General features: G+C 42.1%; 2 protein-coding genes across 2 annotated transcripts in view; one reads left to right on the forward strand and one right to left on the reverse strand.

The window, feature by feature from the left end:
* The window catches only part of LOC144930874 (uncharacterized), a 126,304-nt gene that overhangs the window by 44,026 nt on the left and 66,039 nt on the right, over positions 1 to 16,239 (reverse strand). The window contains exon 3 of the mRNA XM_078854348.1: positions 2,981 to 3,127. Coding sequence (XP_078710474.1) covers positions 2,981 to 3,127 — 147 coding nt within the window. The remainder of the gene's footprint in view (positions 1 to 2,980; positions 3,128 to 16,239) is intronic.
* On the forward strand, positions 860 to 15,997 carry LOC140917123 (fetuin-B). The gene is made up of 7 exons (XM_073359245.1): positions 860 to 1,081; positions 4,924 to 5,034; positions 6,644 to 6,731; positions 10,493 to 10,659; positions 11,915 to 12,028; positions 14,647 to 14,736; positions 15,422 to 15,997. The coding sequence occupies exons 1-7, from the start codon at positions 860 to 862 to the stop codon at positions 15,995 to 15,997; spliced, it is 1,368 nt and encodes a 455-aa protein (XP_073215346.1).

Consider the following 16,239-nt stretch of genomic DNA (forward strand, 5'->3'; position numbering starts at 1 on the left):
AGTGGAGAGTTCTGCTTAAAAACAAGCAACATGGTATGGCCCATAGGTCTTTTTAGGCCAGTGGCTCTCAAACATTTTTACTGGTGACCCCTTTCACATAGCAAACCTCTGAGTGCGACCCTCCTTATAAATTAAAAACACTTTTTTATATATTTAACACCATTATAAATGCTGAAGGCAAAGCGGGATTTGGGCTGGAGATTGACAGCTCGTGAACCCCCATGTAATAACCTCGTGACCCCCTGAGGAGTCCCGACCCACAGTTTGAGAACCCCTGTTTTAGGCCATATCCCTATTATTATATTAACTCTTACTGTGAGGCAGGTCTGCATTCTCCATTGCAAACACACATGGCTCTGTACGTTTTATGAAGGCTTGTTATTTTATTTTTTCTATATATATTTAATTTATAAAATAAAAAGTGTAAATTCAGTTACCCAAACTTTGGTCCTGATCCTGATTCTGTTAAAGTCAACTGGAGTTTGGTCCTTCGTTTTATAACAGATCTTGCTCTCAGAGTACAGCATACAGACCGATTTTAATCAGCGAGGTTAAATGTGTGTGGACTGCCCAGTGAAATCCACCTTGGACATGTGAAACCAAGAGCAAAATTTGGCCTTGGTCTATAAGCAGCTGCACTGAATGTACAACCTTCTAATCATTTACTTGGTGTTTGCAATTGCCATGTATGCAGGTTTAAAGGTGATGGTCAGTGTGTTGTTTGAGGAGACAACAAAGTATATAAAGAGTCCTGATTCCACTTCAAAAGTTTATTCTTGCAGGCTGGCCCTGGCCTCTCTCTTGTGGCTTCCCAGAGGTTATAGCATTTCCAATCTGCCTAACTGGTTTACTGAGCAGAATGACCCTGCTCGTTTTGCTTCTCTTTGGCATTCAGTTGCTATGCTCCTGGGCTGTCTCTCCTCCAGGCACGGAACCACCATCTCTGTTACGTTCCCCTGCGTGTAATGACTCTGCAATAGAGGAAGCTGCAGATCTGGCTCTGCGCCAGATCAATGCCAACCAAAGAGAAGGCTACGTGCTTGGTCTCTATCGAATTTTCAGCATCCAAGAACATCCCCAGGTAACGAACCCTCTCATTCTGGTAGCGTTTGTCCTGGGGAGGGGGGTGTACTTTGTACATACTGTCCAGTTGCCCTAGCAATGGGGGTTTGAACCAAGGAATGCTCAGAAAGACATTTCAGAAAGGCTGGGAATTCATTCTGATGTGTAGAAAACGTGAAAAGCTAAATTTTCCTAGGACTCTCAGGGCAGTGGCAACTTCACCCACAAATGAATGGAAATAATTTCACAATAGCAATTTAAAGCAAGTAGGACAATTGGAAGCAGGAGGATCTGATTCTCTCTGGCCATGCACCTGGTACCATCATTGGCATCTGTCCAGTGGGAGTGAAACACCATCATTGTCATTTAATAACATTGTGTACCCACTTGGTTCAGATATACTTGCTTATACAAGGTGCAAAGCAATAGCGTATTGGGCCCAGGGAATTTTTTCACATACAATTGGGCACCTCATTGAAGACTGACTTGCCAAGAGAGCTTTGAAACCAGGTCAGAGTTAAAAATAAATTTAGATCTAAGGGGAAAGTATATCTCTGTGTGTGACTATTTTATTTATTATTGTTTGAATTGCAATAACGTGAAGGAGGCACAGCCAGGATCAGTGTGCCAGGCCCCAATATGTAAGGCACTGTATAACCATGGGAGTAACACCCCCTTCCTCTACTGCACATTGATATAATCGTATCTGTGCACTCACTTGCATTGTTTAATGGCTATAGCGCTGTAACTGAACAGAAATTCCATTGCCAGATATTTAAAGATCTCCCACATCTACTAGGACTTGTCACTATTTCCTACCCACCAAGACTCCAGCAACTCACACAGGAAAATGCCATGGTTAAATTTATCTGCCAGAGATCAGGAATTGGGTCAATAAAGTTGTACACATGTTCCACTGCTCTTTGAGCCACGTTCTCTACCCTTTGCATTGCTCAGGTGGCTCAAAGTGACCAGAAAGCAACCAGATCAGGTCAGTTGAGAGTTTCCCACATGGAGTCAGTCTCAGCTGGCATAGAATCAGCACAGCTATTACCCTGAACTGACTCCATCACAATGGATATATCAGAGGTATGTTGTAGGTATGGCCAGAGCACAGTGTGCTCTGGCAATCCCCAGCTAGAGAATGGTCCACTGGGACCTACTGCCAGATGACATGAATGAGAGCAGCCCCTAGGCTACTCTATTTTATGATAGGGCTGCTGCAGATGTGCCATCAGGCACTTGCTCCCTGATGGGTCCATCCACCTCCTCCTGTGCAAGGCATGTCTCAGCACAGGGGAGAATCTGGGCCTCTTTTTTAATATTGGCTCTCATCACTTCCATTGCCTCTTCACTCTTTACCTTTAAGGAGTAGCTTGTGTCCTGGTTTGTTTAGTTATTTTTACTGATTATTACTCTTTTATTTCTAAAAAATGTGCAAAACCACAGCATATAACAGCAAATAGATCAACTAAACCCAGCAGCTGAGCCAAAAGCACAAACAGGACTAATGAGACTGTATCACATTTGTGCCTCTGTGAAAATGGAACATACAGAGTGCATTCAAATAGGTCATGTTATTCAAAAATGTTAATAGATCCCACTGACACCTTTGTTCCTCAGAAAGGGTTGAGAAACTTACTCTTTGCCTGTGATTTAAATCAGTGGAAAAGCCATACCCTCTCTTTCCCCCTCATGTTTGTGATCACCACCTGTGATGAAAACATTTTCACTTTGCCTTCAGATTCAAATCTGCCCCTACCTGATCTGTGGCTTGATCCTACTTTAAGACTTTTGCCATTGACTCAAATGGGAGTAGGACAGGGCCCTTCATTCCCAAGAAATGATGATCAATGTACTTCAGTAACAGGTTTTTAACTAGATCTTAAGTAATCATTAGATACTGGAACATATTTACCTTCTTCTTTTACTGTTTTTAACAGGTCCCCCACCCCCGCAAAGAGTTGCTGACCTGTGGTTGCCAACTCCCTTCTGGCTCCAAGACTTGCCAGCATGCATGGGACTGGTCATGTTAGTGTCAGCAGAATCAAAGCAAGGGATATGCCTGTGTAGAAAACAGAAATCATGCTTTATCCAATACTAAACAGATCTCAAAAGGTTCCCTCTTAATAACCTTATTTATGAGATAAAAAATAAGGGTAATGAAATGCTCTGTGATCTGCTCGCCACTGAATAAATCCTGAACTAGCCTTTCCCCACTGGAGGCTGATGCATCTGAAAGTCAGTACATAAAACTGACATGGACTGTACAGTATACTCATAGCCCTTCTGCCTGCTAGAACTGGCCCAGGCGGGTAAAACAAGGATTTTGGTTCAGTTTGATTGTATTTAAGCACTTAAATATTCTTGAATTCACCCAACCTTCAAAACCAGTCTGTGTGATTCAGCAGAATAGACATATCTGACATCGAACATGTGTTTGATCGCAAATACACCTGTTTGATGCAGAATGTGTGTGCTCCAAATACTTGGGTGACTAATTTGGAAGCTCAGATACCAACTTCAGATTCTCTGTACATCCCTCCATTCCTACCTGCTCACCTGTGATATTCAGAAGAATGTTTTTCTAAGACAAGATATATTCAAAAATAATGAGTCTGGCTCCCAAGTGTGGCACGCAGAGACAAAAAACACTGAAATTTTCAGAACTTGACAAATACTCTTTGACTGGTTCTACTGTTTGTCTAATCCAGTGGTTCTCAACCTGCAGCCCAAACAGCACACAGCTGCGGCCCATGTGACATTCTCAGGGCCATACAGGTAATATATATATTCAGTGGATGCGGCCCACATAACACATAGAGAGCTGGATATGTGGCCCACAATGGTAAATAGGTTGAGAACCACTGATCTAATCTGTAATCTAAATTAGCCACTAGCCATTACATTTTAAAGACATGTGTCACTGCAGTACTTCGGTGCCTTGCACATTAGTAAAAGTCACATCTGATTTCATCTGCAGAAGGACCAGCATTCTCTAACCCACTTGCACTACATCTATTGTCCTGAGGTGGACCATTGAGATGGTTTTCTTCCAGTGGAACATTTCTAGCAGCAAATAAACATGATATTGTATCTGTACAGTGATGGCAAAGCATGGGAGATGCCTGCGATGCCTCTTTCCATAATAATACCTCGCTCTCATACAGCACTTTCCTTCAATAGATCTCAAAAGCACTTTACCAGGGAAGATCAGTATCAATATCACATTTTACAGATGGGGAAACTTGGGCACAGAGGAGGGAAATGACTTGTCCAAGGTCACCCAGCAGGCCAATGGCCAAGCGAGGAATAGAACCTAGGTCTCCTGAGTCCCAGTCCAGTGCTCTATCCCATAGAATGCTTCTGAGTCATATGCCACATGCATGCTCGGAAACTTCAGCAATATACGTTCTTTATTTACTGACACAACATACCCATAGATAATTCTTTTGTTTTCACTAAAATTAGAACAGACCTAAATTTCAACCAAACCATAAAGTTCTGTTAACTATTTTTAAAACAATTTCCCATTACCATGGTTCATCCTCATTCTTGGGTTCTGGCTGGCACCAGAACAGGAAGGGGGAAAATAACTCAAAGAAAGGCTGTTCTTGCAATAATTCTGACCTCACTGAGGGCTGGAAGCGTTAGAAATATTTCAAGACAGCATGTTCTTACAGGCCAGATCCTCAGCTGGCATATGCTGATTTACACTAGCTGAAGATTTGGCCCACAACATTTCCAGCTTTTTTGCAGGTGCTTGTATGAACTTTATGACATTTGTCCATCACTCATTGTTATTCCCTTTTCTTTGTGATGGGTGAAATTGTGACATAACCCCTTTTACGTTGTGTTTAGAAAATCACTGATTCTGTCTTCTATCTCACCTTGGATGTGGTAGAAACCGAATGCCACGTACTCAGCAGAAGGTTGTGGAAGGATTGTAAGAACAGAGCTATACATGAAACGGTAAGGATTTATTTTATTTATTTTTAGATTTAAGTGTACATGGGAGTGTATGGCTCAGCTATTACTGAACGAAGCAAAGATCCTTGCACAGATGGTTCTTACAAGCAGTTGGCTGGTTAAAAATTTGAAACTTGTTAATAAAAAATATTTTTAAAACATTTCCATGAAAATATTTCACTGTTTTCCAACCAGTTTATAAGAGTTCTCAAATTCAAAATGTCAACATTTTTTTCCCAACCAGATCTAATAAGCAGCTCCTGGTAAATATGCAAGTTAAGCAGTGTTTAGAATCCCTGTACGGGTTTCTCTGAAAATAGCCTGACAAAGGAAGAATGAAAGAGACTCACTTTATTCATCTTAATGCTTATTCTTTGTTCTGACAATCTAACGAACTAGAGGCCTGAAAAAGTAAAGAGAAAGAACAAACAACAAGCTAAGCCTCACGGATGCAGCAAGCAACCTGGGCTCACTGCTAGAGCCAGTCAATACTTTCTTGACAAAATATTTTCATGGGAAAGGAATTTTGCATGAAAGACTGTTTTAGCATCTGATGAAAATATTCAGGTTTTGGTTAAAAACAAACAAACAAAATGTTTGGCTTTTGTCAAGCAATTTTTATTTTTTTTAAACAAAAGCCTGAAATTCAAAAATAAAAATTTCCTGACCATCACAGCAGCTCCTTTGGCGGTTAGAAGGAACTGATGGGCGGTTGGATTCCACATCTTTTATACCTCTGGAGCCCTCCACAAAGCAAGAAACAGTGAAGGTTGAGTGGCCCCAATGGACACTGTCCATCAGAAGATTTCTGAAGCTCCCAGCACAGGTGCCTTGATCCCACAAGGGGAAATACTAAAGAGGCCGCCTGAGCATTAACATTTAAAGTCACTCATGCTAAGCCAGCATAATCAACCCAGGCTCACTGTAGTATGAGGATGATCCTCCAGAGCCATACAGCTGATGTACGGACTTTTATGCCATTCTCCCTCCTTGCTGCCAACATAGCATGGAAAAGGGTCAGACTCATGGCTGGAAGATAGCGGGAGTGGGTAGGACATTTCCACTGGGCTGCGCTCCAGCTGTTTTCAGATGGTTGGGCTCTGTGTATACATCCCTCAAGGTCCCCAATAGAGGGGGCAAAGCCAGGAAAAAGGAAACGTGCCAGTGCACCCCAGCAATCCCCAGTTGCCAGAAGAACTGCGGGGGAGGCTGGGCAGCTAACTGGCAATGCGCAAATGTAGCACCAGCCCTATGATCAGGGAGCCAAAACCATCTCCTTTGTGCTCCCCCTTCTCAGCCGTACTTAGTGGCCAACTGAGAATCTGAACCTACTAGTCAGATTCTAAACTGGCATAAATGGGCATAGCTCCACGGAAGTCAACAGAATGAAGTTGATTTATACCACCTGAGGATCTGGCTTTTTATTTCTGAAAGGTCTTTTCAGGAGATAAACTTGCTTAATTCTCAGCTGAACACTAATTCAGAATCTTTCTTTGTAAAGAATGATATAAATGTATGAAGAAGAATGCACTGTTTAGAGGCTCTATGGCTACTGACAGGTTCCAAAACTAAATTCCGCCTACATTCACAGCACATATTTATATTCCTTTAGAGTTTTGGGCAGTGCAAAGCAATCCTCTACATTTACAAGCCAAGGAGAATTGTTCACCTGCATAGCTATGAGTGCACTTTACAGCCAGGTATGTTATTCTTAATATGTTTCTTACAATAAAAGATTGGGGGAGCATGGAAGGATTGCATGGAAACTTTTTAAAGACACCATAATAGAGACTCAACTTAAATGTACACCCCAAATTAAAAAACATAGTAAGAGAAAGAGCCATCGTGGCTAAACAACAAATTAAGAGAAGCAGTGAGAGGCAAAAAGGCATTCTTTAAAAAGTGGAAGTTAAATCCTAGTGAGGAAAATAGAAAGGAGCATAAACTCTGGCAAATGAAGTGTAAAAATACAATTAGGAAGGCCAAAAAAGAATTTGAAGTACAGCTAGCCAAAGACTCAAAAAGTAATACCAATTTTTTTTTAAAGTACATCAGAAGCAGGAAGCCTGCTTAACAATCAGTGAGGCCACTGGACGATTGAGATGCTAAAGGAACACTCAAGGACAATAAGGCCATTGCGGAGAAACTAAATGAATTCATCGGTCTTCACGGTAGAGGATGTGAGGGAGATTCCCAAACCTGAGCCATTTTTTTAGGTGACAAATCTGAGGAACTGTCCCAGACTGAGATGACATTAGAGGAGGTTTTGGAACAAATTGATAAACTAAACAATAATAAGTCACCAGGACCAGATGGTATTCACCCAAGAGTTCTGAAGGAACTCAAATGTGAAATTGCAGGACTACTAACTGTAGCCTGTAACCTATCTTTTAAATCAGTTTCTGTACCAAATGACTGGAGGATAGCTAATGTGATGCCAATTTTTAAAAAGGGTTCCAGAGGTGACCCCGGCTATTACAGGCCGGTGAACTTGACTTCAGTACCGGGCAAACTGGTTGAAACTATAGTAAAGAACAAAATTGCCAGACACATGGATAAACATAATTTGTTGGGGAAGAGTCAACATGTTTTTGGTAGCGGGAAATCATGCCTCACCAATCTATTAGAATTCTTTGAGGGGGTCAACAAGCATGTGGACAAGGGGGATGCAGTGGGTATAGTCTATTTAGATTTTCAGAAAGCCTTTGACAAGGTCCCTCACCAAAGGCTCTTAAGCAAAGTAAGCAGTCATGGGATAAGAGAACGTTCTTTCATGGATTGGTGATTGGTTAAAAGATAGGAAACAAAGAATAGGAATAAATGGTCAGTTTTCAGAAAGGAGAGCGGTAAATAGTGGTGTCCCCAAGGGGTCTGTGCTGGGATGAATCCTATTTAACATATTCATAAATGATCCGGAAAAACGCATAAACAGTAAGGTGACAAAATTCACAGATGATACAAACTACTCAAGATATTTAAGTCCCATGCAGACTGTGAAGAGTTACAAAGGGATCTCTCAAAACTGGGTGACTGGGCAACAAAATGGCAGATGAAATTCAATGTTGATAAATGCAAAGTAATGCACATTGGAAAACATAATCCCAACTATACATATAAAATGATGGGGTCTAAATTAGCTGTTACCACTCAAGAAAGAGATATTGGAATCATTGTGGATAGTTCTCTAAAACATCCCCTCAGTGTGCAGCGGCAGTCAAAAAAGCGAACAGAATGTTGGGAATCATTAAGAAAGGGATAGATAATAAAACAGAAAATATCATATTGCCTCTATATAAATCCATGGTATGCCCACATCTTGAATACTGCATGCAGATGTGGTCGCCCCATCTCAAAAAAGATATATTGGAATTGGAAAAGGTTCAGAAAAGGGCAACAAAAATTATTAGGGGTATGGAACGGCTGCCGTATGAGGAGAGATTAATAAAACTGGGATTTTTCATCTTGGAAAAGAGATGACTAAGGGGAGATATGATAGAGGTCTATAAAATTATGACTGGTGTGGAGAAAGTAAACAAGGAAGTGTTATTTACTCCTTCTCATAACACAAGAACTAGGGGCCACCAAATGAAATTAATAGGCAGTTCTTATGTTCTTAATGCTTAAAGATAGAGCCCAGCAAATCCACGGATATCCAGGGACCATTCTTGTGGATCATGGATCAGATGCAGATACAAATTTTGTATCTGTGCAGGGCTCTACTTAAAGTGTGGCTCTACTCTGAGAAGTGACTGTAAAAATGGCATCATGGTGTTTCATATTATTTTTCTCTCAATGGCATCTGCCCTACCTCACTTTCTCAGGGCAGAAGGATACAAGCTGTTGATCTTGAGGACTTTTAGGACCAATATGGGTACACATCATAACTAGAAAGGTCCTGACTTTGAACTGAAAAGAGGATGAAAGACTTTTTACATGTGTGTTTGGCATGGCACTTTGAATATAATGCAATTCATTTGCATCTACACAGCTCCTTTCATCCAAGGACCTCCAAATGCTTTACGAAAGCAGCTAAATATCATAATCCCAATTTTACCATTAGGGAAAGAGACTAAACAGAGAGACAAAGCAATTTATATAAGATCCTATGGTGACAGAGTTGGGAGTAGAACCCTTTTCTCCTCACTCTCAGTTTCCTGCTTTAACCACTAGATGCGTTGCTGCTCATATTTCAATATGAGATTATTGAATATTTCTGCAAAGCACCTAGCGTGCTGCAAAAATATGAAATGCATTATTATTATTTCCAGCATGTATCCTCTGGTAATCAATATGGCCTGGGACAGCAATGGACATGGGATAGCAAACCCTCCCAAAATTATTAATGTTATTTCTCTTCATTCCTTTTGGAGCATCTGCCCTAATAGACTTTTCACACTAGAGATGAGTCCAAACCAAACCACAGATATAAACACTCCTGATCTTTGCCAGTGTCTGTATCTAGATCTGACCTTCACGGCTGACTCCTAGGTCTATAATGGGCTGAACCAAACACCCAGATTGGAACATTATGGTTTGGGCTCATCTATTGACACCTCTCAATAAGTTCCAAAATCTGGGTTTGATTTTCCCCCATTGATGCAGGGGGTGCAAACTGCCAGCAGGGATAGGGTGACCAGATATTCCGATTTTATAGCGACAGTCCCGATATTTGGGGCTTTTTCTTATATAGGCTCCTATTACCCCCCACCCGCATCCCGATTTTTCACACTTGCTGTCTGGTCACCCTAAGCAGGGACCACAGCCCTCTGTGAGGAGGGGATGGTGTGTACATGTGGGGCGCATGGGAGGCATCCCCGAGGGAAATGCAAGGGCTGTTGCACCACTATCTTCTCTGCGGTTTCCAAGAGGAGAAATAAACTTTAAAGTGCATCTGGTGCTCTAAGGGACCCTTGCTGATGGACACTTCCCACTAGATCCATGATCCACCCCCACAAATAGTGGTTCTCAACCCACTGGCTGCTTGCGGCCTAATCAGCACAGAGCTGCAGACCATGTGACATCCTCAGGCCCATACTGGCAGTATATATATTGTGTGGATGCAGCCCACATAACACATAGAGAGCTGCAAATGTGACCCACGATGGTAAATAGGTTGAGAATTGCTGCTCCACAGTGAGCCAAGCCCTCTATTGTTTATTTGGTAGTGTTTGGGGAGGGGGCGAGCTGATGAGGTGGATTTGTGGGGGTGGATTAGTGGGCGGGGGGGGGGTCCCATGACAGTTCAATTGCTACATCAATGGCGATAACCTTTGTATCAAATATTGTTGTTTGAAGTTGTGTGAAATGCCAAGGGCATGTGTGGGGCTGGGGCTTGAAACCCTAAAGAAATAAATAAGAATGAAATATGCACACCAACCTACTTACCTACCTATATCTGTCAATGGGACTGTAGTGTTTTGACACCTGTCTTATCAGCGTGTATTTGTTATTTTCTACAAAGTTCCATCAAGCTCATTTTTACGGATTTGCCCTGACTGTCCAGTCCCTGACTGTCCAACGGAGCCCAAGTACCTGGAAACTGCTGCTGTGAGCCTGGCCAAATTCAACAAGGAAAGTGAGCAAGCTCATCATTTCTCTGTCCTTAACGTTACCAAAGCTTCAATGCAGGTAAGGCTGCGATTCACACAGGCCGCTTTGGGCCCTGGAAAGCATTGATACAACTGCTGCACTTTTTACAAATTACTCTATAAGGTGCAAAGATGGGCTTGGGCATCAACAGTTGGTTCAGGATAGGATTCTGAACCCTTCAAAGTTTGAGGCTGTGTAGATCTGTGGCTTTGATTCATCTTATTATAGAGATAAGAGACAGCTGCAAAATTCAGATCTAGATTTGAGCTCCATAGTTCATTGTCCCTGCTGGCAATTTGCACCCCCTGGGCTTTTGATTCAGGCCTACCTCTAACAAAAGGCACAGATGATAAAGTATTTAGTGTAGCATAGAGGTCCGTTTCTGTGCACACCTGCAACTCACCAAATTAGCTTAAACATATCATTGCACAGTAAGGAGGTGCTAATTATCAGTGTCCTGGATAATTCCATGTGTTCCTCACAATTATATCTTGACTCCCTAAAATTCGTTTCAAATGGATAGTCTTCACTCTCTGTCTATAACAGTTGTGTAGTGTTACTCATAGACTTTAAGGTCAGAAGGGACCATCATGATCATCTTAGTCTGACCTTGTGCATATTGCAGGACACACTGTGTGCTGTTTACATTTTTCCATTTTCCAACCCAGAAGTGGCTGCATTTCAGGACAGAGTCAAGTGATACCTATAGATAGAAAAAAGAAAAGGAGGACTTGTGGCACCTTAGAGACTAACCAATTTATTTGAGCATAAGCTTTCGTGAGCTGTAGCTTTAGCTGTAGCTTTCATGAGCTTTTGTGAGTTCTAAGGTGCCACAAGTACTCCTTTTCTTTTTGCGAATACAGACTAACACGGCTGTTACTCTGAAACCTACAGATAGAAAGTTGGTTGAGCCACAATGAGGATCTTTGGATGAAAGTCTCTGTGTAAATATCAATTATTAATAGTATTTAAAAGAAAAAAGCATTTTAATCTAGTTCCATCTTTGACTGATGCATGAGCTAGAGTGATACTTCACGGGGAATTCTGTATAAAAGGTAAGGATCAGGCTATCGGGCAGCATTCGGAGAATATGGAAAATATATTCTCCTGCAATACAGCTAACAAACTCAGAAGTCTAACCCTACTCCCTCTGTTGTTCATGGGAGTTTCGCATTCAATGCAAAAGGTGCAGGATTGGGATTATGAATTTCTTTTCCTCTTCCTGGCAAATTTGCAAATGCTAAAAATAACGGTCAATGCTCTCTCTCTCTCTTTTCATACAAAACTTTGACAGTGGGTCGTTGGTCCTTCACACTTTGTAGAGTTTACAATCCAGGAGACATCCTGCTCCAAAAATGAATCCATTGCTGATGTCTCCAAGTGCAAGCCCCTACCATCTGAACTGGCTGTAAGTAATTCTGCTTGCAAAAATACGTAACTTTGTGGATATTATAATTTTTGCATTAAGCATTTTGCCTATCTTTTTCTGTTTTTCTTCTTTATGAACATGATCCAAAGCCCACTGAAGTCAATGGGAGTCTTTTCATTGACTTCACTGGACTTTGGATCAAGCCCTATATATGATTATTATTTATTATTTATACTAATGTAGTACCTCAGAGCTCCAGTCATGGATTAGGATCCCATTGTGCCAGGGGCTTGACAAACACAGAACTGAAAACAGTTTCTGCCTCAAATTGTTTACAATCTAAGACGAGTATCCCAGACAAAGTTCTGGATAACTGTTCAGAAGTGCATGAACGTAAATGGCACAGACAAATACAGTACAGAATGAGCAGAGGAGCTAGTGTTACCTGAAATTGGGCCAGCTGGTAAGCTTAGGGAGGACTAATGACCCACCAGAGTCTGGCAGAAAGCAGCACATTTATTATACTGATAGCTAAGCTCAAAAGAAGAGGGGTGGGGGGTCACACTCACACTCGCATACTTATGCTCCCAGGACAGGCACGGCACTGGAGATGTCAGGATTCTTCAAGGTAAGTGTCCTACAGCGCCGTGATGAACGGTGTGATGAAGGTAAGTCTTTCTGAGGCAATGGGGTGAAAAACCACTGGCCAGGCGGTCTAGGTGAAGGGCCTTCACGGGAGGTACAAGCTTGTGAGTGCACTCCTGAGCACGTGGCCCCTTCCCCTTTTCAGGACCTGTTCCTCATGGCCTGTGTCTCGAGATGACTTGGCCACGTCTGGTTGGTCACACTCCACCTCAGACAATGTCCATGCATTGGGTGTGTAATCGCTGCCTAATTAGAGTTCCAGACACCTTGTCTACCTGGGAGCTCTTCTGATCTTCTGGCTGTTCAACCACCCCATTCATCCCACAAGCATTCCAGGAGGGAGGGGGAGGGGGAAAGCCACTTCACAGGTATTCAAAGAGGGAGAGAAGACAAAAGGGGAGTGGGGGAAAAGTGTAACAGACCTTTTGAGCAGACAGGTTATACATAGCATAGTCATACAGACCATACAGATCACTGCTGCTCCTACAACAGCTAGTACTTTGCAAAAGTTATTAGTTCTCAAGGGCTTCTTCTGTACAAGCAGCCACAAATAATGAATTTTTAAGAATACACACACAATATATGTACATTGTGCTCAAGAAGTCAAATATAGAAAACCTTCAGAAATTAGAGGAAGGAACCTGAAGACATCTGAAAGGTTAAATTAGCACATTAGCCAGTCGATTCTGTTCTCTTAACCTCAGCCTGCACTGAGATTAGAACTGTGCTACCTACCAGCATGTATAAATCTACGGCTTATCTACATGATACTGGAATTCAAACTACAGGGGATGTGCATTGTAGAGAGCTCTAATGCGTTGCAATCTCATTGCCCCATGTAGACCCTGCTGGCGTGAACTAAAAGGCAGCTAGTTTGCACTGATGTAGTCCCACACCAAACAGGACTACATTCTCACACACTAGGTACCTTTTAGTTCACACCCAGCGGCGTTCACGTGAGGAAGTTAGAGAACAGCACGTTAGAACTCTCTACAGTTCAGACCCCTGTAGTCGGGACTGTGGCACCATGTAGACGCGCCCCACTGTTGTTACTATCAGTATTCTACCAAGGTTTCCTTGATCAGTGTGAAGAGAGATTTTTTTCTCTGAGAACCGTAATCTAATACTCTTTTATAGGCCTGGCCGCTAATGGCATTTTCTGAAAATGTCCCCTATCACCAAAGCAGTTCCACACTGGTAATAACAACAGAGTTAGTGTAGATGGTGCACAGGCAGCTCCAGCATTTTTACCATCATGTCCTCTAATCCTTCTCAGAGATTAAAAAATTCATCTGGGAAATCTGTCCTCCTAGGTAACTTTGCCAGCACAAAAACCAAAAGTTTGCACTAGCTATACATCTATGCAAATGTATTTATGGAGCTAAATTTGTTTGGACTTTCATAATAAGACTGGGACTTTTCAGCTTGAAAAAAAGATGGCTCAGGGGAGATATGATTGAGGTCTATAAAATCATGACTGGTGTAGAGAAAGTGTAGATAAGGAAGCGTTGTTTACTTCTTCTCAAACACAAGAACTAGGGGTCACCAAATGAAATTAATAGGCAGCAGGTTTAAAACAAACAAAAGGAAGTATTTCTTCACACAACACACAGTCAACCTGTGGAACTCCTTGCCGAAGGATGTTGTAAAGGCCAAGACCATAACAGGGTTCAAAAGAGTACTAGATAAATTCATGGAGGATAGGTCCATCAATGGCTATTAGCCAGAATGGGCAGGAATGGTGTCCCTAGCCTCTGTCGGCCAGAAGCTGGAAATGAGCGACAGGGGATGGATCACTTGATGATTACCTGTTCTGTTCATTCCCTCTGGGGCACCTGGCACTGGCCACTGTCAGAAAGCAGAATACTGGGCTAGATGGACCTTTGGTCTGACCCAGTAGGGCCATTCTTATGTTTCTTATAATCTCCTATTTTACAATGTTAAAATCTAAATATTAGTGATACATTGTGGTTTGATGCTCACTTCTCCTAATTAGCCATTTCTTTTTCCAGCATACTGGTTTGTGCAAAGGCTCTGTAATAAACAGTCAAATTGATCATCATCAGTTTGTCAGCATATCCTGCGAAATCTACAATCCACAGGTATTTTTCCATCTAACTAAAAGTTTGCAAAAAGGTCCTTTATAAAATAAAATTGGAATGAATAAAGTGTGATCATTTTGTGTTAGGATTATTCACAAAGTAATGGACTGCATGCATAAGGGAAATGCATCAGCCAAATCAGAAAGAAACTTGTGATAAGAGGATCTTTGCCAGATGGTGAAAAAAGGCAATACAATACAATACAGGGTCCTGAGAAGGTTTATACAGTCCATGTGCCCATGACTTCACTGCGATTGTTATTTGAGCTAGCTAGATCAAAGTTAGCTCAGATATGTTTACCTGTGCTGCACTCACACTTCAGATTGCATGGTAGGCAGACCCATAGTCATTAAATCAAGCTGTATCCCAAACAATTTACAAGGCATTTGAAAATAATACAGTTACAGAACTAAAGCAACAATCATAATAATAACACAGGGAGAGTGAAATTAATAAATAGCTGAATTACCCCACTTCCAAGCAAGGGTAATCTCCCCCGGGTACTGCAGTTGCTTTGCTTGTCTACCATAGGAGTTTGCACCAGTGCATCTACATCAATGGCTGGCATTACTGCTGGAATTTGGACTGATCCTGAGTACAGACTAGGTCTGAGCCTTTCTTTATATCAGAGAAATGTTTTTAAGTAGCTTTAATATATGCATGTGTTTGCTGTTTGCCAATTTAGGCTCCTGCCCTTGGAGAACGGGAGCAGCACCCTGGCGGTAGATCTCAAAAACCTGATCAAGATGACGATGAAAGGCATGAACATCCTCACCACCGTGGAAGGAAGGAGAACCACCACCCCCACAAGCACCCCGACAACCATGAGCATAAGCAAGAGCCCAGACGTGAGCATCAGCATCCTTCCCCTTCTGAAGCCAGCCACTTCTCCCCACATCTGGAAAAAACAGTGGGTTGGGTTAAAGTTCTCCCTGCTAAAGAGGAGACTGTGTCTCTCCACACCTTACCAGAAAATCAGAGTGAACATATAGATGGAAAGCCTGTTCCCCCGGAGAAGGCAAAGCCAGTGCCAGCCCTTCCAGACACACATGGTGTCACTGATGTGACAGGCAGGTCAGAAGGAAAGCCAGGCTTGACCAAGCCTGCTACTGGCCCAGACATTCTCCCTTTCCCTGAACATCCTTTGCAATCAGATGCGTGCCCAGGAGAGCCCAAGTTTGTTAGTCCCATCATCCTCCCTTTGCTTCCCAGAAACCCCGTCAAAATAGAAGTTTCACCACGACAAACTGTGACTGAATAAAGTTCATGTTTCCCATTGGCATGTAAGAACTTTCAATTAATAAAATGTTCTTTATAGTTATGGTCTCTGGTGTTGTGTTGGCTTAAAGTGATCTTAGGGACTGGTTATGATAAGGAATTTTATTAGGCATTTTCCAGCAAGAGAATTTGGGGTCAAACTCTGGCTTTTCCCAACAGGGGAGAGCGTTAGTGAAGGGCAGCTGCAGAGCAGTGACCAAAGCATGGGAGCCTGAAGAAGGCAGA

Source organism: Lepidochelys kempii, chromosome 9, assembly GCF_965140285.1.
Source record: "Lepidochelys kempii isolate rLepKem1 chromosome 9, rLepKem1.hap1, whole genome shotgun sequence".
NCBI lineage: Eukaryota > Metazoa > Chordata > Testudines > Cheloniidae > Lepidochelys > Lepidochelys kempii.

Bases quoted from the DNA above. Each gene is read 5' to 3' on its own strand.
- LOC140917123 (XM_073359245.1), top strand. From the start codon at position 860: ATGACCCTGCTCGTTTTGCTTCTCTTTGGCATTCAGTTGCTATGCTCC. The intron at 1,082-4,923 runs GTAACGAACCCT...CGTTGTGTTTAG, and splicing joins GCATCCAAGAACATCCCCAG to AAAATCACTGATTCTGTCTT. The intron at 6,732-10,492 runs GTATGTTATTCT...TTTTCTACAAAG, and splicing joins TGAGTGCACTTTACAGCCAG to TTCCATCAAGCTCATTTTTA.